The 24,170-nt window shown below is 33.2% G+C and overlaps 10 protein-coding genes across 10 annotated transcripts; 1 reads left to right on the top strand and 9 right to left on the bottom strand.

The window, feature by feature from the left end:
* Nucleotides 1–5,684: 5,684 nt before the first annotated feature.
* PHYBLDRAFT_70905 (Homeodomain-like DNA binding domain-containing transcription factor) lies at nucleotides 5,685–6,739 on the bottom strand (the record flags this gene model as incomplete). Its single annotated transcript, XM_018442361.1, has 4 exons — nucleotides 5,685–5,711; nucleotides 5,828–6,265; nucleotides 6,311–6,562; nucleotides 6,668–6,739. The coding sequence occupies 4 exons, from the start codon at nucleotides 6,737–6,739 to the stop codon at nucleotides 5,685–5,687; spliced, it is 789 nt and encodes a 262-aa protein (XP_018284487.1).
* Nucleotides 6,740–6,875: 136 nt separating this feature from the next.
* PHYBLDRAFT_156679 (hypothetical protein) lies at nucleotides 6,876–7,837 on the bottom strand (the record flags this gene model as incomplete). Its single annotated transcript, XM_018433508.1, has 3 exons — nucleotides 6,876–7,310; nucleotides 7,398–7,593; nucleotides 7,758–7,837. The coding sequence occupies 3 exons, from the start codon at nucleotides 7,835–7,837 to the stop codon at nucleotides 6,876–6,878; spliced, it is 711 nt and encodes a 236-aa protein (XP_018284488.1).
* Nucleotides 7,838–8,032: 195 nt separating this feature from the next.
* PHYBLDRAFT_119210 (hypothetical protein) lies at nucleotides 8,033–9,848 on the bottom strand (the record flags this gene model as incomplete). The annotated part of the gene is made up of 8 exons (XM_018428669.1): nucleotides 8,033–8,105; nucleotides 8,246–8,309; nucleotides 8,406–8,456; nucleotides 8,547–8,614; nucleotides 8,708–8,738; nucleotides 8,945–9,021; nucleotides 9,092–9,385; nucleotides 9,736–9,848. The coding sequence occupies 8 exons, from the start codon at nucleotides 9,846–9,848 to the stop codon at nucleotides 8,033–8,035; spliced, it is 771 nt and encodes a 256-aa protein (XP_018284489.1).
* A 298-nt stretch (nucleotides 9,849–10,146) lies between these two features.
* PHYBLDRAFT_57902 (hypothetical protein) lies at nucleotides 10,147–11,174 on the top strand (the record flags this gene model as incomplete). The annotated part of the gene is made up of 5 exons (XM_018440262.1): nucleotides 10,147–10,256; nucleotides 10,468–10,472; nucleotides 10,535–10,593; nucleotides 10,697–10,807; nucleotides 10,986–11,174. 5 exons carry the CDS (start codon nucleotides 10,147–10,149, stop codon nucleotides 11,172–11,174), a joined length of 474 nt encoding a protein of 157 aa, XP_018284490.1.
* Nucleotides 11,175–11,264: 90 nt separating this feature from the next.
* Nucleotides 11,265–12,478, bottom strand: PHYBLDRAFT_152523 (hypothetical protein; the record flags this gene model as incomplete). The annotated part of the gene is made up of 5 exons (XM_018432936.1): nucleotides 11,265–11,575; nucleotides 11,659–11,832; nucleotides 11,935–12,063; nucleotides 12,192–12,285; nucleotides 12,347–12,478. 5 exons carry the CDS (start codon nucleotides 12,476–12,478, stop codon nucleotides 11,265–11,267), a joined length of 840 nt encoding a protein of 279 aa, XP_018284491.1.
* A 378-nt stretch (nucleotides 12,479–12,856) lies between these two features.
* PHYBLDRAFT_183875 (hypothetical protein) lies at nucleotides 12,857–15,045 on the bottom strand (the record flags this gene model as incomplete). The annotated part of the gene is made up of 2 exons (XM_018438850.1): nucleotides 12,857–13,141; nucleotides 13,351–15,045. The coding sequence occupies 2 exons, from the start codon at nucleotides 15,043–15,045 to the stop codon at nucleotides 12,965–12,967; spliced, it is 1,872 nt and encodes a 623-aa protein (XP_018284492.1). The 3' UTR covers nucleotides 12,857–12,964.
* A 665-nt stretch (nucleotides 15,046–15,710) lies between these two features.
* PHYBLDRAFT_175265 (hypothetical protein) lies at nucleotides 15,711–17,845 on the bottom strand (the record flags this gene model as incomplete). The annotated part of the gene is made up of 2 exons (XM_018437456.1): nucleotides 15,711–15,905; nucleotides 16,190–17,845. 2 exons carry the CDS (start codon nucleotides 17,843–17,845, stop codon nucleotides 15,711–15,713), a joined length of 1,851 nt encoding a protein of 616 aa, XP_018284493.1.
* Nucleotides 17,846–19,497: 1,652 nt separating this feature from the next.
* On the bottom strand, nucleotides 19,498–20,234 carry PHYBLDRAFT_175266 (hypothetical protein; the record flags this gene model as incomplete). The annotated part of the gene is made up of 3 exons (XM_018437457.1): nucleotides 19,498–19,596; nucleotides 19,776–19,954; nucleotides 20,135–20,234. 3 exons carry the CDS (start codon nucleotides 20,232–20,234, stop codon nucleotides 19,498–19,500), a joined length of 378 nt encoding a protein of 125 aa, XP_018284494.1.
* A 421-nt stretch (nucleotides 20,235–20,655) lies between these two features.
* Nucleotides 20,656–21,511, bottom strand: PHYBLDRAFT_152527 (hypothetical protein; the record flags this gene model as incomplete). The annotated part of the gene is made up of 4 exons (XM_018432937.1): nucleotides 20,656–20,746; nucleotides 20,947–21,182; nucleotides 21,303–21,372; nucleotides 21,495–21,511. The coding sequence occupies 4 exons, from the start codon at nucleotides 21,509–21,511 to the stop codon at nucleotides 20,656–20,658; spliced, it is 414 nt and encodes a 137-aa protein (XP_018284495.1).
* A 282-nt stretch (nucleotides 21,512–21,793) lies between these two features.
* On the bottom strand, nucleotides 21,794–23,652 carry PHYBLDRAFT_156681 (hypothetical protein; the record flags this gene model as incomplete). Its single annotated transcript, XM_018433509.1, has 5 exons — nucleotides 21,794–22,298; nucleotides 22,417–22,660; nucleotides 22,769–22,982; nucleotides 23,175–23,316; nucleotides 23,447–23,652. The coding sequence occupies 5 exons, from the start codon at nucleotides 23,650–23,652 to the stop codon at nucleotides 21,794–21,796; spliced, it is 1,311 nt and encodes a 436-aa protein (XP_018284496.1).
* Between the last annotated feature and the right edge of the window lie 518 nt (nucleotides 23,653–24,170).

The raw sequence follows: 24,170 nt of genomic DNA on the forward strand, positions 1-24,170 counted from the left end.
TATTTATTTATTTACTCAGAATTTGTTAAATTATCATTTATTAATGTACAACTTACGTTTTGTGACCCGATGGACCTCTTCTCCATTCCGGGCTTGAATCTGTGCCACAGCTTTCACACAGATTGTTGGCGCTTTGGGCAAACGGCGTGTGATTGTTGTGATTATTGCTTGTGCGTTCCAATTGAGCGGAATGGCGAGTGTTCCGAGTTGAGACAAATGCACGACGCCGGGGGACTTGAAATGGTTGGCCGGATTTGGACAGCAATGAATAAGGGCTTGTGTTTGACATCAGTGAGGACGCCGACGCCGACGACGACGAAAGAGACGAAGGCGATGATAAAGATTGTGGTGATGCTGATGCTGATGCTGATGACGATGAAGAAGAAGATAGAAGTAAAGTGGACTGTTGTTTATTTTGTGTTGTTGCTGTTGCTGTTGTGGAGGATAGTATTGGCTGAGAATATTGGGAATATGATCGAGATAAAGATGACTGACGTCTTGCATAAGGAATGATTGTGTTAGTGTTAGCGGCAGTGGTAGCAGTATTGGTGCTAGGGCCAGCCTCGACTAGTAGTGATAATATTGAAGTAGAGGATGCGGATGGAGAAGGCGAAAAAGACGAAGGAGAAAAAAAAATAGGCGAGGATGTCGATTCTTGTTCTAATTCGGTTTCTGTTGTACAAGCACGATGTCGAGAATCTCTGATGTCCGTGCTAGTACTATTATTAGTCCTATTGGTGTTGGTGTTGTTGTTTGTACGACTGCTACTGTTACTGTTACTGTTACTGTTGCTGTTACTGTTACTGTTACTGTTGCCGCCACTATGATTGTTGTTTTTGTTAATGTTGATCTCAATGTCACTGTTGGTATCATTATAAATTTCGCTGCTGTTAATATTGGCGCTTGTTTTTCTTTTTTTCGAGTGTTCAATCACGCTTGGTTGGGCTAAAAGAGAATTTAGTGGGAGTGCTGGTGAGTAGTGGCCGGTAGCAGTTGGTGCTGTAGAGAAGCTTTCTTTTGTGGGACAATGAGAAAAGGAGAATTCTTGAAGTCTAAACGTGTTGATATTGATAATTAGAGTCAGCTAACCCATCACAAAATTTGATCAAATAAAAAAAAAATTTACGCAACATACAAGCATTTTATAAATATATTTTAAGAGAGGATAATAGTAGCAATAATGATAATATCAATATTAAACATTATATATATATATCTTTGGGAATTTATTACCTTTTTATCTCATCTGAACTTGTATTGGGCGTAGTGGGCAATATTGACGGTGACGGCGATGTTGATTTTGATTTTGATGTCGATGGACAGTAGTAGGCAGGGAATTGAACTGGGGAACTGGTTGGGCGATAATAGGACGGTGGGAGGTTGTCGAGTTGGATTGATACAAATGTAATTGAGCCATAGGGTATAGTGATTCGATCGGATGATGACACTGGGTTTGAACGATGGGATGTTTGGGTGCATTGAAAGCAAGATGGTTGAGTAGTAGAGGAGTGGTTGGTAAAGGAATCTGGTAATGAGACGGAGGTATCGTTGTTTGGTAAGGACAGAAGAAGGGATTTTGATTTGGTATCGAATATTTTGAATAGACGGTTATTGAATGGTTCTGAATTGATTCGATAGGATATCAATAGTTTATTCATAAGAATGGCATGCTATATAAAGAAAGTTATATGTATAAAAGAGGTTAATTGATTTGATCATCAATATCTGTATATATTGTTGTTCTTGTCGTTTGAGAAGTACTTGCCGTATTATCGAATGACACATCACCACATGGGTTGCTATAAGATGTAGAATCTGTTGAAAATAGCAATTAGAACAACAATTACTTTGATATAAATATATGTGTACACATTGATTATATTATATATATATATTTACCTCTGTGAAAGAATGCAAGGGCCAATTTATCAGTAACGACATACATGACAATATCAACCACTGGCCAACAATACTATATATAAAGATGTTTTGCAATTAACAATTAATACTTTTTTTTCCTTATATGTTTATTTACCTGTTGCTCTGTAGAATTTTTAAAGGGTTCTTGTATACGACATCTATATAATACAAATACAAATACAAATTAATATTAATGTTAATGTTAATGTTAACGTTAATATAAATGAAGTGTAAGGATAGTATATGATAGGATAGGATAGAATAGAATAGGAGAGAAACAAAACAAAAACAAAAATATTGCTTTTATATTTATTATGTATTTAACTGACCTTGTGACAGATCCTGCTAGAGTATTGGAGTCTATAAATCTGTAGAGGTCTCTACGTGCAAGAGTGACTTCTTCTGGGTGAATGAGGTCAAGTAAGGAATGACCGATGAGCTGATCGTGATTTTGGAATTGTGGAGAGAGTGATGGGGAGGCGTAGACAAAAGAGAGGTTTGTTATAGACAAGAGAGACCAGAAACACGTTTTCTGAGACATTGTTCTTATTTATGTATTATGTTGGCTGTTGGCTGTTGGCTGTTGGCTTTAGTTGTGGTTTATAAAGTGTATATATATATAAGAGAGAGAAAAAATAAATAAATAAATAAAAAATATATAAAGTAAAAGTAAAAGTAAAAGAAACAAAAAAAAAACTCAATAAATAATTAAATAAATAAATACAAAATTAATGCGATTAATATATTTTAAATAAATAATAAAAAAAAAATAAGAGCAAAAATTGAAACAGACAATGATTTGTGTAAAATATATATATATATATATATATAAGAGAAAGACGGCGCCCATGAAATATAGAACCAGAAAAAAAAGCGCAGACCTTGATCTTTGGGGGAGAGATAGGAAAAAAAAAAGGGGGGGGAGGAGGTGGGTAATTGGGAGTGTGAATGGGAGCGTGAATGGGAGTGAGAGTGAGAGTGAGAGAGTGGGGTTTAAGTTGGGGGGGAGACAGAAAACAGAGGCAAAAAAAAAGAATAAAACGAGTGACAGAGACAGACAAGACAGCTAGCTAGCTAGCCAACTAGTAAACTAACCAGGCAGCCAAAAATATAGAGGTTAAAAAAGAATAAATAAATAAAAAAGAGGGTTTAGAATTGATTCTGAGATGAGTCCAAATAAAGACATTGGGCGTACAGATAAAATATATTTATATAAAAAAAAATTACATCTAGGAATGAAAAAGAAAAAAAAAAGATTTTTATTTTATTTTATTTTTGTTACCAAAGCATACAAACACAAAGCACAAAGCACAAAGCACAAAGCACAAAACGCAAACACAAACACAAACGCAAACACAAACGCAAACGCAAACGCAAACACAAGCACAAGCACAAGCACATTCTATTTCCATACCAAGCTGATAGTAAATATTATTTTTTATTATTATTTTTGCACATGAAGTTCCCAATTTCTGTTTAGAATACTAATTTTATTTTATTTTATATTTAATAAACTATAGTTAAAATCAGTATTATTATTACTATTATTATTATAAACTGTTTTGTGTGTATTGTGCAGTGTGTGTATGTGTGTGTTAATGAGTGTCGATCATAAATACTAATAATAATATAGCACTTTCATTATCGTGATTATCGTGATTATTGTGATTTTATTTTATTTTCTGTGATTATAGTGGTTATTTATAAAATAGCAATAACAATATTTAGGAAAAAATGTATTGAATTATATTGAACTGAATTCCACTAGATCGGAACTCGTGTTTAAATAACTAAATAAATAAATATATATATATATATACCATTTCTTCTTCACATGGGAACATCCGTGCCCTTGTCAATCATTCAAAAAAAAAAAGGAAAAAAAAAAGAATAAATATATTTTACAAGAATTATTTATATTATGTATGTAAATACAACAATCTACTATGAATATTATGAATAATAATAATAATAATAATAATAACTATTTTTATTATTTCAAAATTGAAACAAATGACAAACACGCCAAACCCTCGGTTCTTGTTTCCGTAAAAGTTACACTACAAAAATATAATAATAAATCAATATAGAAAGAAGAAGAAGATAAAAAGGTTTTATTAATAATTTTATTTTATCACAAGAAATTTCAAATTACAGACTCTAAAAATCATAAAAATCTCGTGTACAAAAAATGCCTTTTGTAGTCTATTGCCGTGATTTCAAAAGTAAAGAAAAAAATTATATATATATATACAACAAATAGGAGTATTATTCTTTTTTTTTTAAAAAAAAAAAAAAACCTCTTTTTTTACTTTATTCCCCCCACTCCTTTCTCCCTTTCTCTCTCTCTCCTTTGGTATCTATATCATATTATATATATATATATATATTTTGTATGTGTATTTTTCATTGAGATATTCACTACCCAAAATGACCTGAAAATCACACTTTAAAAATTTCTTATTCTTACCCTTATTTTTATTACTATTATTAATATTAACGATCTCCGCTTGCTCTCCGAGGTTTCCCCGTTGAGATGAATAACCATCATATATGTAAAGAAAGAATATCCAATGGGTTCAGACTTATGTTAATCTTACAAGTTGGATCAAGTCTATGTAATAGGCTCATATAAGTATATCTTACACTCTGTTGGTATCAATAATTAAATTAATTAATTCTTTACTAATAGAATAACTGACTTGGATGTAATTTTATTTTAAGAAATATAATCAGTGAGCTACAAAGATCTTTTTTTTTTTAAAATAGGACTTGCTCAATATAATGGTTAGTAGTCTATAATGCTCATTTTTATAAAAGTTCAAGAATGTCTTGTTTAAATACTATCTATATCTTATTGTACGGCTACATGTATATTTAATATCTTTATAGCCTTTTGATAATGTAGCTTATATTATCTGAACAATACACTGTAGAAAATGGCAGGATTTATACCTCCGACATCGCAACGAGTTACGAACTCGTAACTTTTATAGCCAATAGAATTCCTGTTTTAGCCTATTAGTTTTACTTTTTGTCAAATACGATTTATGGGATTTTATATTATTTTGCATCTAAGCCAATAAAATATTCAAAATATGCCAATTATATCTTTTTTAGGTATTCTATTGTCTTTATGATTGGTTCAACAAATACATGATGTTTTATATTGTATTATTTTGATCAATAAAAACCATAAAATTCCAAGTTAAACATAAAGAAGTATGCAAAGAAGAAGTACTAAGTTTTATGATATTTAGTAACATTTTAAGCTATAAAGCTACTAAATAATATACATATATACTTTTATATGATACTTTTTACATTTTTTATCTAAAGAAAACGGCTATTCTCTAAATACTATAATATTGATGAATGCATGCATATTTCTTAATTGATTCTTTTTATCAAAGAGTATAAACCTGCTTTGTGTTAACATTGTCATGCCTGGTTCCTACTTTTGAAAAACCAAAAGGCAGATTCCCGGCGATTCTCTAAATCTACCGAGATCTCTAATGAGCATACGAGCAATCTTGACAACCAAACTGTACATGATGTAAATGTTTTTCTGTCAATTCTTCTCAGATTGCTTTCTTTTGTCAACTTTACGGATTTATATTTTATCAGTACTAGCCTTGATAGCTATTAAGCATGTTTCTTTTAAAGACCTTTAATAATTTAGACCTTGTGAAAAAGGAGAAATAAATACATAATTGTGTAGGCCATGTTTGTCTCTTTATCTAACTTTGCAACCTCCAAGCAGTCTAGCATACAATATTCACGTAAGATGGCTTTTTTGAATTAAAAACCAAGATAATGATAATTGAATATCACCCTAAGCCTAACTGCTAGAAGTATCAAAGTTACAAGTCCTTCAATTCAATCATATTAATAATATTTGTTGTACCAAAAGAGGCTTGAGCTGCTCATAAGATTTCTTGGGATCTTTGTATACAGTATTTTCCCATTTACAATCCCAATCATGCCTCTCTTCAATCTTTGCTGGGCTGTTTCTTTTGATAGAAGGGAAGTCAGATTTCTTCAAAGAAAGATTACATTCACTTTTCATGAACTTATGAACCGTGTTACATAAAACTTTAAGACCCTTAAATCGATTCAACAAATGTTCAGTCGCTTCAACAACAGCAGTAGAAAGATTAGCATCAATGAACTTGGCAACAATCTTTTTATGTTCATCATTCAAGACACATTTACGACCAACTTGCTTAGAAACATCAAAGATACTATCGGGACGCATATTGTACTGCTTAACCCGTCTCTGAGCAGTTCGAATGTGAATGCCCAACTGCTTCGCTGTAGCTGATGCACTCACACACTTTTCAATCTTCAGATCAAAAAATCTAGTCCTACCCTAAACAGTATAGCGCACATAATCACGCTTTATGTTTGGATCCTTCATATGAACGTCTTCATCTTTTGGCTTTTCCATCAACATTGGGCAAGTCGGGGAAGTCTCACTAGATGTTGCACTTTTCAAGTATTCAGTATGAGTCGCAATCGTCTCACCGACAACTCCATCCTGATCAACGATATACTTCATCGGCTCAGGACCTCCATTCTCATCAACAACATTTCCATGTCCATCTTCAAATAAAAATATACTCGTGTTAGATTGTAAAAACTGGAAGAAGAAGAAGAAAAACATCATCCAGAAGAAAAGGTCTGCTTTTATATTTTTCGGGTGCCAATAAACAACGGTGGCACGGCACCATTTTCAAAAGCATACAACACGATCTCTAAAAATACGATTTTCCTTTCTGAACATACGAAGTTGATGTTGATCACACAATGACATCATTTTGATTGGCTGGCGACAACATTTTTGGCCGTATGCGATATTGCTTATTGAAAGCACTGTATATATATATATATAGAAATATTTGACCGGATATTATATTTACTAGATATTCAATGATCAATCAAGAAACATTCAATCAATGGTCCGTAGATTTGACGAGTTCCTCCTCTGGTGTCACCAAATCTGCCTTTAAGAAATCTTCAATACGTGGATATAGCAGACGTTCATCAAGCTGAACCTGACTCCAGACCAGCATTTTCAGTAGATTCGGTAACTTTGGCTCCTTTTCGCGCGACTGGCTGTCAAGAATCGCCGTGTTGAGCTCACTGGCTGTCTTTTGTCGGTGTCCAGAGTGCAACAGATCCTTCACAGGCGACGTATTGATGTCTTGGAATGCAAACAATGCCATCGTACGCTCCAACTCCTCAAGAAACTCAGGATGTTCCTCTCCACGAGGCGCCATTTCCTCTGCTGCAAACTCCAATGCCGCTCCAAAATCTCCTTTACGTATCAGCTCAATAAGTCTTTGTTGTTGGAGTCGGAAGAACAATTGTGGATTGGTATCAAGAATCTTTTTTGTTTGTTTGTTTGTTTGTTTGTTTGTTAGATTAATGAGAGGTGGATCGAGTTAGTTGTTTATATGTATAAAGTTACTCACTTCAGGATTCAAATCATTAACTAAATCGATTGCAGTGTCAACATCTCCAGACTGAATCGCATGTCTAATCTCCATTCTCTCTTGAATAGACTCCAAATCAACAGCCGGTGACAATCCACTCTCTGCACTAAACTGTTCGGCTGCATCCTTGTAGCCCTCAATCACCAAGTAGTTCATCACTAATTGATTGAGATCTCTATTATAATTATGTACAAATTTAAATATCATTGTATGCATGTTATTTTTTTTAATAGAAAGTAATAATGAGTAATTGTATACAACACCCCATACTATCTATCTTTATTTCTTTATATTACGTTTATTTTGCTTCTTTTTTTTACTTCATTCTTGATTACTCACTGCTTGTTTACTTTTACCTTGGAGAGTCTCTGCTCCCACTCTGAACGGGACACAAATCTTTTTGTAGCTGTAGGGTTCATTCTCTTTGCGTGTATATAGGTATGTGTATATGTATATGTACGTGTACGTGTGTGTATATTTGTGTATTTCTTTTCTCTCTCTCTCTTTTTGTTTGTTTGTTTGGTTTGTATGTGTGTGTGTGTGTGCGTGCGTGTGCGTGTGGTGTATTGAATTAAAGAAAGGCCAAGATGTGCGGAAATTAAAATTTATTTTGTTTATTGATGCATTTCATTCCACTCCACACAACTGGTGAATGTTACTCCACTACCACCAAAAATGTCCAAAGCACTAAAGCAAATAATGATTAATAATCCCACATATACAATATATATTACATGCATATGATAAAAAGATAATATTTTCAAAAAAAAATTAAAATAATTTTATATGTGTATTTTAAAAAATCACAATACATTAATAAATCTTACCTTCCAAATGTCAGGTCAACCTTGCCGTTAGAAAGAGAGTCAACCAAAGCAAGATCATCAATAGCTTTTGTTTTTTTTTTAAAAAAAATCGATTAATAATCAATTGACACAAAGTTGTTATAAAGTAAGAAAAGAGCTTAATATATATATATATACTTACTTCTTCCTCCACCAGCATATGTTGTTGGGATCTTGACCCACTCACCAAGCTCTATAAATATGCAAAAAAAAACATCGAAAGGTACAAATAAGTAAAATTATTGGTTAATAATTTTCTCTTTGAACGGTGAATTTATCTTACTCTTTACAAGCTCTTCGTCAATTCCATTACAAAGACCTTCAACATCAGCAGCATGGACCAAGAATTCACTAAAATACACATTTGGTTTAATACATTAGGTTATCGTTCCTTCAATTGGTAATATAAAGTAAGATAAATGAATAAAAAGAAAGAGAGCTTACCTGCAATATTCTGACAGCATATCCAAAGTTTCTATGATGATAATAGTATTAAGTACACATATAAACACACAAACAAACACAATACGTAAAATTGAATTGAACCTTTTCACTATAAGGGAAAAAAGTAATGATTCAGATTGTGAATTTTGAAAAAAAAATCACAATCGGAATCACCACCAACCAACTCCATTTCCCATAGTTTTTGCTGTGTTTCTTTATTAATTTTTATTTACATACCTTTATTAACTTCCACATCTGTCATTGTCTGCCACTTGTTCATAGCCACAATCCACTTATTGTTCTTTTTACGGCAGCTAACATTACCAATATAATTCAATCCAGCTTCTGATTTTTAATTCGTATAATACTTATTATTATCATTACCTCACATCAACAACAAGTCTGTCCTTTCCAACTCTTTTGGAAATTTCTTCCAATCGAGCCTTGTCAAAATGTCCTCCAGGGAAAAGGTAACTGGTCACAATTACCTTTGAGGCTCCTAGATCCAACCAATAGACTGCATTTTCCGATGTAATCCCTCCACCGACCTGAAGTCCTCCAGGCCAGGTCTGAAGAGCTTCCTTTGCAGCATCATCATTGTTGGGTCCGAGCTTAATGACATGACAACGTGTAACATTGTGTTTCTTGTATAATTCTGCATAGAACTTTGGAGATTCTCTATCAAATGAGAAGAATACATATATACATATATATACACATACACATTTATGCATAAATGAATAAATAAATAAATAAATAAAATAAGATAGACATTTATACATATTTATTTAAATAAATCGCGGGATATTTCTTATACTACACCAACAACTAATAGTATTACTACTCTACTACTACTTCTTTGTTTCAATTTTGAATTTATTCATTTATTCAATATATTTGATATTTAATATTTAACAAGTAAATCAAACTAAGTTAAATTAAATTAAATTAAATTGAATTAAATAGAATTAGGTTAAACTAAGTTAAAAGTAATATTGATATATGTATATTAATTTATGGATACTAACGAAGACACAAAGTTTGTGCAGAGTCCTTCAGGTGCATCGTCCTTGAGGGATCCTCCTATAATCTGCTTTACTTGACCATTATGGAGATCAATACAACCATTGAAACGAGTCATTACGATAGAATAATGTAAATGTAAATGTAATAGAGAGGAAGAGGAGGGGTGAACAAAAGAGATATTTTAACAACACACTCTTCCATTCACCTGCTCATTCACTCATATCAAAAGTAATTGTGACTTGTTACATCTCGACTGTAGCCCAAAAACAAACAAACAAACAAACCAAAAAATTAAAGATACTAGTAGCTATTCACGTGATTGATGAGAGAAAGACAGACAGAGAGAAAGAGAAGGCCTATAAATTGATGTTCGTTTAACTTTAGTTACATATAAAAAAGAAATTAAAGACATAATGTCTGCCTTGAGATTCTATTCATTTGGTCCTCACAAAATACCGGAATCCCAAGTGTTTTATCGTTCCAAGTTTTGTCTTGGTTTGGTTAATCTTAAACCAATCACCAGGTTAGAATGAGTTTTCTTTTTATTCTATTTTATTTTTCGAGACAAAAAATAGTGTCTCCTTTTGCTGCTTTCTTTTTTTTTAAAAAAAAAACAATAGTCAATAGTAAATAATATGTATATATATATATATATATAAAAGTTATTGAATCAATTGATTATAATAATTAACAATTGGTTTTATACGTGTATTTTGGTATTTATTTGCTATCAGCGGACGTGAGTAAATTTGTTTCTTTTTGTTAGAAAACGATAATTAACAAGATATCCTATATTTAAAGATGTTCTTGTTATTACTAAAAGAGTTGTGCCTAGAATGCGAGACTTGACTGAAGAAGAGGTAATATTTTGAAGGATCAAATATATATATGTATATATATATATATATATATGTGTGTGTGTGTTTAGCAGTCTTTTAATTAATGAATTATTATATGTAAAAGGCAGAGGATATGATGATCAGTGCTCAAAAGGTTGGTAGAGTTGTAGAAAAGTTCTTTAAAGGAACTTCTCTGACAATGACTATCCAAGATGGTCCCCAAGCAGGTCAAACGGTAATGATTTACAAAAATATAGACATAGCATATGCGTGTTTAATATGTACTTTATAATATAATAATTACATGCTTGAATAAATAATAATAATAATAATAACAATAAAAAAACAAACCAACATATATCTATGTATATGTGTATATATAAATCCCCCAAAAAAATCAAACAAACAAAAAGGTTCCCCATGTACACATGCATGTAATCCCAAGAATAAAAGGAGATTGGGCCAATAACGACGACATTTACGATGCTCTTGATTCGAAAAAGGGCGTGGATAATGATGAACGCAAGCCAAGGACTACTGAGGAAATGAAGCAAGAAGCAGATCAATTGTCTATATTTTTTGATCAATATAAAGAAGAGTAAAAACAATGTATATACGTACATATACATATATATAAAAGAAAGTAAAAATAAAATGGAAGGGGAAAATGGAAATCAAAAGAGAAAGTTTGTTCAAGGAACACTGAATCCGGCAGATTTGTAAACATATTCTGTCAGTTTGTTAATGTTGGTGTTCTCTGGATTGTACACGCTCGTGATAAAATTCACAATGTTCTCTTCAGGTATTTCCACCTTGGCCTTTGGTCCCCAGTAGTATTCTATTCCTGCATCAGGATCAGCATTTGGATCATTGGCAGCAAGATTATTCTTCTTGCGTAATAAATATCCTTGTTTAACAAAGTTATCCAACAGCTTGTCTCTATCACCAAAGGTCTGTGTTTCGTCTGTGACATGAAGGCGATTGAGATGTTCTTCAAGTTCACCTAATAAATTTATATCCACAATAAAAAAAACAGTAAATATATGTATATTGATCATTATCAATCAATCAGTTAAGTATTCTTACCTTTTGAAAGAGTCTGCTCATTCACAAAAATTAACGCAAGAATACAATAAAGCACACCGACATTCTCATATTCTTCATCTTTGTATTTGAAAAGCTCCGGGACATTGTATTTCTCGGGTAATGCATTGAGAAGCATGTATCCTTTGGATCCACTACCAGGCACTTCTTTACCATCTATAATTGATTATTGTTAATATTGATTTTGTTTTTGTTATCAAATGTAGTCATCTATCCTTATTTGTTTCCATATGTAATTGCATATAGATATAAATATACCTCTTCGACTACCAGCCAATATCTTTTCTTTTACAGGCAAATCGACCATCTCAAAGCCAAACAGATATCTGAGCTTATCATTAGCTGCCCTGTGCAACCTTTTGAATTCAAACTTGTGGTCCTGCAATACTTTATATATACATTGTTTGATAAAGAAAAATAAATAAATAAATAAATAATGCATGTACATAAACACATACATGGAGAGACGTATATACATTATATTTTCTTATTTTTATTTCTTTAAAAAAAATTACCTTTTTTATTAATGTCATCACGTTTGATGGCAGTCTTTTTGAATTCGCATGCAAGAGCAAGTCTCACTGTATCTTTAACTTTACGTTGGAACTCCTACAAGCTAATGAGCATTGACAATAAACATCGACTTGTGCTTCTCAATATCAATCTCAACCTCTTCATTCCAGTTCACAGTTGAATCATCATACTTTAGGCGTTGAGAAGGTTGTTGCGAATATTCTTCTTCATTGTCGGTGTCAGGTCTATGTCGTTGTTTTCCTTTTAATCTTTGACTGTCAGTGTACATTGTACGTGTGTATATATAGAGACTGAAGATTATCTTTGTATCTCTCTCTCTCTCTCTCTCTCTCTCTCTCTCTCTTTTTGCTTTATGTGGTAGAGAAAATTATTAATGTAAAAGTTGTTCTTGGTGACTGCTCTCCATGGTACAAATTCAATATATCTACTACACTATTTTTTTTTACATAATTTCTTCTATACACCTTGGCTAATAACACATTTAAAATATTATCTTTTGTGGTATATAAATACAAAACTTTTGAAGTAATTCTTGGCGCCTTAGTTTCAAGTAAAGCCTTGGCAGCTATTTTTTTCTGTTATTCACTCTCTACAATTTTTTATCATTATTTTTATTGATCTTTAGTAATATCTTTCTTTTTTTTTTATAAAAGTAGAATAAAAGAAATTTTATTTTATTTCATTTTATGCTGTTTTAGATTCTCAAAAAATATATCTATACATAATAAATATATACATGTATATTATACTATGGCTATGTGTCCAAGCAGTCACTGTAATCCCTTGTATTCTTACAATTACTTCTACTCAATTCTTCTTTATCAAGACGATAGTTTTTAACAGATTTAAATTGAATAACAAAGACACCACTGTGAAGATCTAATTTCCAGCATTCCTTTGGGCTATAACGGTCGAACATGGCGCCGTTATCCTACAAAGATATATATAGAAGAGTTATGAAATTGAAATATGATAGTAAGAATAAGAAGAGCAGAGATATAGAGAGTATAAAGTACCAGTTGGTAGAACTTCTACTTAAAAAAAGCGAGCACATACACACACACACATTTAAAAATCTTAAAAAATGGACTTCGATGATCTCCCGCCAAATTCACCCCTATTTCCCATTTTTCTTTTTACCATAAATTGCCTATTATCATCGCCAGGGCTCAAAGCGTCATCAAAAAATCTTTGAGCATATTCAACTTCACGTTTCCCAAGCTCCCACGCAAATGATCTTGTTGTCTTGTCTGCTACTTCTGCCTCGTCTACCTCTTCTTTTTCGGTCAAGCATATATAATACCAGTTCAATAACATAGATTGTTCATGGGTCGTCAAATTTAATTGATTAGCATCACTATTATTGTCTTGCTTAATAACATAATGTTTTATTAAAGAATGAGTTGTTTTGGTACTACGGATTACAAGGAAGTCCAACTGGGTGTAGCGCATGTCAAGTAAGATTTCGCTGTTTTCCGTGAATTCAGATGCCTTAAATTTAACGTGTATCAACTTCATGAATAGAAACTTTCTACAACGGAAGGATATATGTTTGAAAACTTGTGTACTCGTCTCGATATTCTTTAGCTCCAGTCTTTGCAGAGGGTGTGTGTTGTGGCTGTTGTCTGGCTGGTTGGAGAGGTATACATAGGCTGATTCTATATCAAGTAATCGCAATGATGGGCATTTATCTAGCATAACGTCGATTTCAATCGTACAAGTGGCTGCGATGTGTAACTCGGCTAGATATGGATAGGAAGGTAACAGGGTCGTAACCGGTTCCTTATACATATAATAAACTAAGTCTACCCATAAAACGCTCAATGTGTCTGAACTAAAGTTAAAGTAGCTGTTGAGAATGCCTATTGGTTTCGAGCAGTGAAGAGAGACCGAAACTTTAGCTCTTTCTACTTGTGTGCCGAAATTTCGAAGAGATTTGAAGAACGTAGAGAAGTGAAGTCTGGGACCAGATCTTGTGCGTTGACTTATATTTTTTAAGTGAGGAAAGAATTGGTCAAGTGTTGATAGCAATTGGATATTTTCTTCTTCTGTTGCTTCGTCGTAAGCGGCGTGTGTTTCAGTGTTTACTTTATAGTCTTTCAATTCTAATGTGTGTAGATACGGGTACTTGAGTGCAAAGTAAAATACCCAATGGGTGTCAACACTATTGCTATTACAAATCAGTGTTGTGACAGTTTGGGCTGGGGAAACGCATCTTATTTTATTCATGTCGCCATTTGATATCCGAATGTGCTCAAAATCAATGTGCAGGACTTCCAGTCGCCGTAAGTTAAGGTGGATCGATTCGATGTCAACCCACGAAATATCGTTCATTGACGCACAATTCTTCATTTTGAGACGTTGTATCAGTGTGAGATGATAAAGAAACGGTGATTCTGATAAGCTCGTGATAAGATCTTTCAATACAAAAGGCTTAAAAGACAAAAACTGTATTTCCAGATGCGACAGAAAATTCCAGGTGCCCCAATCAATTTTTTCTGCAATACTGTGGGGTTCATATTGTTCAAGGTAAACAAAGCGTCTTATCCCAAGGTAAATTTGCGGCAGTTTTGAACGATATTCCATATCAAAAATCAATTGATCAAAACATTTAAGCTCATACACTCTATGCACGTTATTTAAATATATGTTGTACCGGTAGGCTTTATCGCAAATGCGATCTGCTATTCCTTTGTGGATAGTAAAGGAATACCAGTATGCGTTTAGGAATGGTTCTGTCCACCGTTTGCAGACCAAGGCTCCGATAAGTTGGTAATCTTTTTCAACATGAGATGCGATAAGGCATACAACTTCGTATGGCAGTTCTGATGCCATCGCAACAAAGAAAGAAATAAAGAAAGAAAGAGAAATAAAAGGAAATAAAAGAAAAGCGCTTTATAAATATCATTAGCTAAAATAATTTATCCTTTATTATTAATTTTAAAGGACAAAAAAGCACTGTACAGTATGAAATGTCGTACATCTTTAAAGTTGTGGCTTCTGGGTACGTCATAAATTTCCTGGTACTTTTGTACCTTGAAAAAAGTTCAGTAAAAACTCGTTTAATACTGTCATCACATTTTCTCAGGTTTGCGAATTGACTGGGTATTCTTATAAGTCTTAATAGATAACATATCTCTTTCAAAAACCCCCAAAAAAGTAGAATACGTGCACTACGGGAAAAAGGCGGGGATTCCGTTGGAGATTCCACTGCCAATTCTTCAAAATCGGCAGTGGAATCTCTAGTTTTCTTGAAAACAGAGTTACTTTTGTTTCAATCTATATTTTTAGTGATTTTTATTTATTTATTATAAGCTAAAAGTTAGATCACAAATTCAAAATCTCTAGTTTTTTTCCATAGGGCTGGCGAACAAAGATTCACATTAACAATTAAATAAATACTTTGTTAGCATTTGGTCAAGGTATTGCTTTATAGCATGATATTAATTGTAGTATATGTAGTGGATTACAACTAAGTACTATAGCAGTTTTCCAAAATCTCAGCCGGAACGACCATTACTTTCCCAGAATGAGGGACTGTAAACAAGGGGGAAAAAACAGTGGTATTTAGTCAAGACTTCTTTATCCAAATGATAGGCTTTAACAGATTTGAATCGAAGAGAGAGGAGGCCACAGTTAAGATGTAATTTCCAATCTTTCTTTATGGTATAATGATATACTATGTACTCGTGATCCTACAAAGATCATAAGTAAAATACGAAAGATGATGGTAAAAGGGAGAAAGTTAAAAAAAATATCCCTTCATTTTCTTTCACCCACAATACCAAATTAATAGTAAACATTAAAATTTAAATATAATATTAGGAAAAAGAAGAGAAAGAATAAAGTACTCTTAACCGACATTCTACTAAGATAAACACGCACACGCACACGCACACGCACCCTTAAAACCCTCCACAAAAAAAACACTTTTCGAAGATCTCCCACAAAACCCATCACTTTTTGCTTTTCTTTTTACCATATCTTGACTGTTATCATCGTTAAATTTTGTAACGTCTTCGTAGAATTTCTGAGCATATTCAGCCTCGTGTTTCCCAAGTTCCCATGCAAGACTTTTTACCCCGTCTGTCTCTTTGGTTATATGATACCAGTTTGATAGCGTATGTTGTTCTTGATTACTCACATTTGATTGACTAATATCAATGTTGTTTTCTTGTTTAATGACATAGTGTTTTATGAATCCATGGTATGTTTTTACACCCCAAATTATTAGTGTTTCCAACTGGGTATACGGCATCTCGATGCAGATCTCTCTGTTTTTCGTAACTTCAGACATCTTAAATCCAACATGTTCTAATTTCATGAATAAAAGTTGTTTGCAACGAGACGATAAATATTTGAATATTGATTTACTCGCATGGAGATGATGTAGTTCCAGCCTTTGCAGATGGTGTGGAGCGTAATTTGGCTGTTCAGAGAGGTGTGTTAGGGAGAGGTTTATGTCTAACCATCGCAAAGACGGAAATTTATCTAGTATTATGTCAATTTCAATACTGCCGGAAAACGTAAAATGTAACTCGACAAGGCATGGATAGAAAGGTAATAGGCTCGTAATTAGACTTTTATACAAGTAAGAGCCCAGATCTGCCCACAAAATTCTCAATGATTCCGAGCTAAATCCAATACAGCTATGAAGACTTCTTGTCCAAGTTTGGTCGCAGTAGATAACACGAACTTTAGCTCTTTTTACTTTTACGTCAAAGTGTCGAAGAGTATCGTAGAATATAGAAAACGGCCACGGGTTTCTATTAAGCGGGTCTAGGCTTATATTTGTTAAGCAAGGAAAGAATTGATGAAGTGTTGATAGTAGTCGACTATCTTTTTCATAGTATTTCTCATTGTAAGCTTCGCATGATTTATAAACGGTGCCATTGTTTTTAAATTCCAGGTGGTGTAGATTTGGGTATTTGAGTGCAAAGTAAAATACCCAGGAAGCGTCAACAGTATCATTATCAAAGATTGCTTTTGTGACAGTGCATGCTGGTAAAATGTATCTTATTTTATTCATGTCATTATTTGGTATTTTTATATGCGTAAAATCGATGTTTAAACCTTCCAGTCGTGGTACGTTTAAGTGAAGTGATTCGATGTCTAACCATGAGACTGTGTTCTTAATATCAAAATCGGCCGGTGAGTAACGATGGACTAATGTAAGATGAAGAAGGCAAGGTAATCCTGATAGGTTTTTAAAAACATCTTTCAACAAAATGTAGCTTGGATACTGAAAATGTATTTCCAGATGTGACAAAAAAGTCCAAGAACTCCAATCGATAATTTCTACCACATGGTGACGTCTATGTGGCTCAAAGTATTTAAGGCGTTTTATTCCACTGTAGATTTGCAGCAGTTTTGAACGATATTCCACATCGACAAGGGATTGGTCAATAAATGCCAGCTCGTACACTCTATGTGCATTACTTAAATATTTGTTTTCCAGGTTGGATGAATCGCAAATACGATCTGCTACCCTTCTGTATATAGTCAGGTAATACCAATGTGCGTTTAGAAATGGTTCTGTCCACTGTTTGCAGACTATGGCACAGGTAAGTCTGCTATCTTGATCAACATGAGACGCGATAAGGGATACAACTTCGTATGGTAATTCTGATGCCATCGCAAGAAAGAGAGATAAAAAGAAAGGAAGAGAAATAAAAGGAAGAGCTCCTTATAAATATCATTATCTAAAATTATTTATTATTTGTTTAATTTAAAAGATAAAAGCACTGTATAATATGAAACGTTATACATCTTTAAGGTTGTGGCTTTTGGGTACAACACAAATTGCCTGGAACTTTTGTAAATTGATCAAAGCCCAGAAAGATAACTTGTTTAATGCAGCCATCACATTTTCCCAAGTTTATAAATCGACTGCGCATTCCTTTAAGTCTTAATAGACAATATATCTTTTTCAAAAACCTGATAAGTATATATAAGATATATTAATAGTAGGCGATGGTTCTGCATTAATGTTTGTCAATATTGAAATGTACTCCTTCATGTCAACATAAGCAACTTTGGCATTAAGAAAAATGTTGTATGGCATAATTTATCTTCAAGACCTTTTGTAAAATTCTCTAGTCATTTTCAGTGATTCAGAAATAAGAGATGTACTATAAAAAAAGGAGGGTTCATTCAACAATTTGCTTGAATATCTACGATTAATATAGGCCACATGTTTGACAAGGCCCATATAGCGCTCAATGCAATTACATTTTCAGTGGAGCTTGAGATATAAGCTCAAAGTTACTATCCACCTCTTTTACGGCCTCTTGGATTGTTGTTATCCGATTAGTAAAGTCAGTATAGGGGGTGGTCAAGATGTAGAAGTCACAGCAGTGATGATTATTTGTCTTATGTTGGTTTCAATACATTTTTCATATTTTAGATAGATCATCAGGATTAAGCTATATCTGAATTCCGTGTTCCTGTAAGATCCTTTGGATTCCAATAGACTCTGTCAGCTCTATAGATATATTTTCCATTTCTTTTCGATAGATATTTAACCCTAATTCTCTCAAAATTTAAAGTTTGTTTTATTTAAGAGTGGGATAAGTTATCTATATATATATATATATGTAACAGATGTAATGTAATGTAATGTAATGTAATGATGTGAATTTTGGTAGTGCCAATCAATATTCCAATACAACCAAATGAGTGAATAGGATTATGCTATTCATTGGTCAAGAGAAATTATTCTATTTTACTCTCTGCTGAGATCGGGTAATTATGCACAGCTCTTACAATTTCTCTTACTTTGATGGATATGCGCGCACGCGCATATGTGTGTAGTGGGATCATCATTCTGTTACTAGGGGATTTTTCCTCTTCCCCCACAATTTGCCTTTTATTTTACCCCAATATACACCTCTCCTTGGTAACCTTTTCTTATTCTTTTTATATATATATATATAATTTAGTCCAGTAATAAGATACAGGTGAACGGTAACAGGGACTTGTGCTTCTCTCCTTTCTTTCTTTCTTTTTTTTTTTTCACTCTTTACCACAATTAAAGATAGCAAAGAAGAATGAAAAACATTGGATAGGAGAGAGCTGAGCAACTTTCCCAACACTCGTTTTCCATAACCCCAATAACAGGAACATATCTTTACACACCTTTTACGAACTTTGTAAAGATATGATTGTGTAGCTGTATAGCTGCTAACCAATATGTTAGAATGTAAGTAAGTGAGCCTGTGCTTGCAATCGTTGGTTACTTTTGTTCCAATTATCTTTCTTTCAATATGTATACAAGTATTGGTGTACTTATAAGCGCATAAGCAAGTTAAAACTCCAATTATTGGCAGTAATCGTGCCAAAGGTATACTCTTTAAGGTTGTTTGTTTTTGTATTTGTTTTTAATATCTATTAATCAATAAATCAATAAATTAATGAATTTTTATAAATTTATCTAAATAATATAAAATAATTAATCCAAGTTTAATGGACTACACGCAAGTAAGCCTTTATTTGTGTATGAATGTATTTATGTATGTGTATATACATATGTATTGTGATTATGATCGAGATTGTGATTGTGATACATTATACTTTTCAGAAGACCGAACAAGTCTTTCACTCTTGGAACGTAGCAAGGTAGTCTTTCTGGCCAGCCCCTTCCCACCAGGAGAAGAAGGAAAGTGTTGTGTTGGGTCATTCGCATCGCGCTGATGATGATGTAAGTAGACGCCATCCTTATAATATTGATCATAAAAATCCCGATCTACATAAATAAAATAGTAGGCATAATGTTAATGATAAGCATTACAAAATCTCGAAAAAATAAATAAGAATAGTAATAATACTATTACTGCTACTAATATTGCTACTAATTGTTCTTATGCTGTCCTATATCTATTCAATTTTCCTCTTATTTTATTTATTAATTTGTTTATTTATTTACCTTTTTGTTCGAAATCTGGGGTATCTACCGGTCGCCGCTTTGTATATTTTTCAATTTTCCACATTTCGACATGGGCTTTTATTCTTTCGATGAATCCCATTATGGAGAATAAATAAATAAATAAAAATAGATAGATATAATGGGTATGTAGGTAGAGGAAAGAGGGATTGGAATTTTTGTTTTGTTTTGTTAAAGGAGTGTGTCTGTAAGTTAAAGAGTTAGTACATATAGTCTTCAAGCTTGTCTTTTATTTTCTGGTTGTTGGAATCTCACAGTGTTAGATGGGCAAAAAGGAAAAATGAAATAAAATAAAATTAAGGTACAAAAAAAAGGGTCTGTATATATATATATTTATTTAAGAGAGATAAAGATATAATATACATATATACACGACATTTTAACGGCTGTGTAATACGAGCGGTTGTTCAACAGCTAATATTTTTTTATTTTTCTCTCTCTTTCTTGTTACTGTTTATTTATTAAAGTGGGTTTGTCCTACTTCTTTATCCAGCTGGTAAAGATCATGTTGTCGTGTTTCTTGTCTGTTGATTACGGTCTGTGCTCGCACGGGTTGTCAGATAGTTTCCAAGCCAAGTCAGAGGGTCCGCAGGGCTGAAGATATATATATATATATATGTGTGTGTATAAAGGAAAAATAAATAAATATATATAAGAAAATATAGTAATAATTGCCGTGAATAACCAATTGATTGTACACACACACACAAATATATATATATATATATATATAAGTATATATAATATGTATTCCAATATTGGGTGCGCAATGAATAAGATCTTATTTAGGTTACCGCTCTGTAGCCAGCTGCTTCATGCCCTCTAGAAGCACAGGCACAACTGTTGCGTCGAGATATGCACGTGGTGTCAATCCATCCAAGGAGTGTCGTTTCTGTCCTGTAGGTGATCCTACAGGCGTGACGACATCAGCCGTAGGTGTATTTGCTGATGACGAAGGCGTGTCGGCCGCCAAGGATCTTCCAGTGGCTGGATACACTGGCCCGTAATTGCTTCCATTATTGTGTTCATACTATATATGTATGTGTATATGTTTATATATGTGTATGTATAACTATACAATTTTATTATAGCCTCTACACAAGGATATAATAGAATCTTCAAACTTGTTTACTACTGCTGTTTTTTTTACCTCTTGCTTGATAGGAAGAGGATAAGAATTCGACTCTGAGCCATACACTACACTTGTAGGTTCATCATGACTATAGATTCCTCAGACTTGTTTTATATATGTATATATTTTATTTTATTTTATTTTATTTATGCACGCACGCACGCACGCACATATATGTATGTATATATACATGATTATTGACTAATCTACCTGTATCCCTCTGACATGTTTTATTCTCAAATGGAATCGACAAAAAGCAAACACAAAAAAAAGAAGAAATAGAAGAAATATAAAAAAGGAAAGAAGAAAAGGAAACGATCGCGACTCATCGACACTTAGACGTCTCTGATAGTTTTCTCCTTACTACTCAGCCACACATGTCCAAGCTTTTCCTTTCTACTTTGCACTTTTTCTTCTTCTATGTCTTTTCTTCTTTCTTCTTTTTTTTAATATATATACTACACATGGTTTAAATGAATTTAATTGAATGGAATTTTATGAAATTGAATCTAGTACACATATTCGACAAGTTTGTAACGTATGAAAAAGGCCATTACACTTGCAAAGAATTGGATACACAACAAGCTCACCGCCGTATCGCGTTCACTCATCGGTCCACAATAAGCCAGGATTAGATTGATAATCGTCAGATTGTTGCACTCGAGCACCCGACCATTATCCTCCTCATTACTACTACACTTGAATGCCTTGATTAGGCCTAGACTGTAGAATATTTTGATGACAAAGCGACCCAGTTTGCTGGTCGGTTTTTTGGCATCCAAAATTACTGTAGAACATTCGAGAAGCCCAGTTTCGGGATTAAACCGAGGCATGCGGTGACGAGGACACTCGATCACCTTGAATAACTGCGGACATGAATAGATAAAGTTGAAGATCTGGGGGATAAAGAAGAGCAAAAGCGTCTTGGAGAAGTGACCAAGGATACCGACGACAGCCAGTGTCATACCGGCAAAGTAACAATATGTGTCACCCACAAATACCTTTGCAGGAAACCTATTATATATATATATAAACCACACACAAAGATGAAGTAAAAAAAGAAAAAGAAAAAAGAAAAAATGAATCAATTTAACAGTAACAGTAATAAAAAGGAAAATCAGACAAAACTTACCAATTGTGGAGGAGAAGTGCTATGGTAACCCCTGCAAACGGAAGCATAAAGTATAGACTGAACAAATGTGCCTCTAAACTGGCTGGATCTTGGTTGTTGAAAAGATAGAGAGAATCGTTGATAATAATCGAAACAGCAATTACAAGAGATTGTCCTGCCTCGATACCATTTATACCCGCCAAAATATTGATACTATGGGTACAAAATATGATCAACATGGCCATGTAAACATAGTAAAGGGGCCCTGTTTAACATCAACATCAACAACAAAAAAGCATGAATACATATATGTGTGGTTTAAAATAGTTGAGTTAGCAAAATCATACAAATCAAAACCAAGAGGTCAACGTACCAAGATGTATATTTGTTCCAAAGTAAGGTCTCAATTGAAGTGGTAGGACTACATCAGTCACACCACAGTTCGTGTAATAGAAAATCAAAAGGGGTGCACCAGCAAGGGCAGGAAACCACACCTTGTAACGCCATCTAACGTCAAGAACATCGTCTGCAAAACCCAGGAGAACCATTGACTGAATGGCCAAAATAGCTGACAGAATCTCACCCAACTTTAATTTAATTTAATTAAATTTGATTTTTATTATGAATTTTATTTGTATATAGCACATAATAAACCCATCCAATCATCCAAAAAAAAAGGCAAGATGTTCCTTTCACATAATATAATATAATACACGCTCCTTATATTATACGACCTATTTCTTCTATATATTCTTCTATAAACAGTTTGCTAAACTTGCCTTGTGGTGAGGAAATATACCAGACATATTTGTATCTTGAGGTCCTGTCTTTCCACCAAACCATGCCATGAAAGGAAATGGCATGAACACAAACATTGTAATTAAGTAGATAATGGCTGTCGGCAGTCCCATGGTCTCAGGGCTAGTTGTCCAATATATATATATATTAATATGTGTGCGTGAGAGAGTGAATTTAAGTGTGTATAGCTTTTGTTCAGTATCAACTAGTTATATATATAATTCCAATAACAATAAAAACAGAAATGTCTTACATTACTGGTTTTTCTCGTTTTAATAAATCAATTCCGCATAGCCGTGCATTTACAAATGCCTGTTTGAGTTGTGGAAGAGTCTTCCATGTCATCCATCCTGCTAGTATAGAAAGACTAACCGAGACAACCAGAGTCTCATGAGCAGACGCAAGTATCCCGGCTGTAATGAGAGTAAGGACCGTTAACAACGGCAGAATGATTCCCATGCCAGACGAGGTTTTATTTTTTAAAATTTTTTATTTTTTAATTAAAAAAAGAAGAGGTTATATATAATAATGATAATGGTAACAATAATAGAAAGAGGCTTCCTTTTTCTTTTTCTTTTTCTTTTTCTTTTTTAGGAATAATGATCATCTCATCCAAATCTCATTTCTACTACTTTTTTACTATGCTTGCCACGTATGTGTGACAGCGAGAATTGTCCAGCTTTATATTATTAATAAAAAAAAATATATATATATAAAAATGCACATGCTTTTGATCCGCTTCAAAGGCTCATTTATACAAATTCAAAAGGGTAATAGAATTAGAGCTGGTTAGTAAGGATTAATTGATATCCAAAGTTTGTGGTGTGGCAATGTACGATTTTTTTTGTCAATTAATAATTTTAATAATTGGATTTTTCTCTTGTATATAGACCAATAAATGATGAGTTATCTTTCAAGTTTTGTATTTCACTCATAAATATTGCATAATTGATTTAGTTGTTGTGGTGTTGGTGGTA

This window comes from Phycomyces blakesleeanus (genome assembly GCF_001638985.1).
Source record: "Phycomyces blakesleeanus NRRL 1555(-) unplaced genomic scaffold PHYBLscaffold_36, whole genome shotgun sequence".
NCBI classification, from domain to species: Eukaryota; Fungi; Mucoromycota; class Mucoromycetes; order Mucorales; family Phycomycetaceae; genus Phycomyces; species Phycomyces blakesleeanus.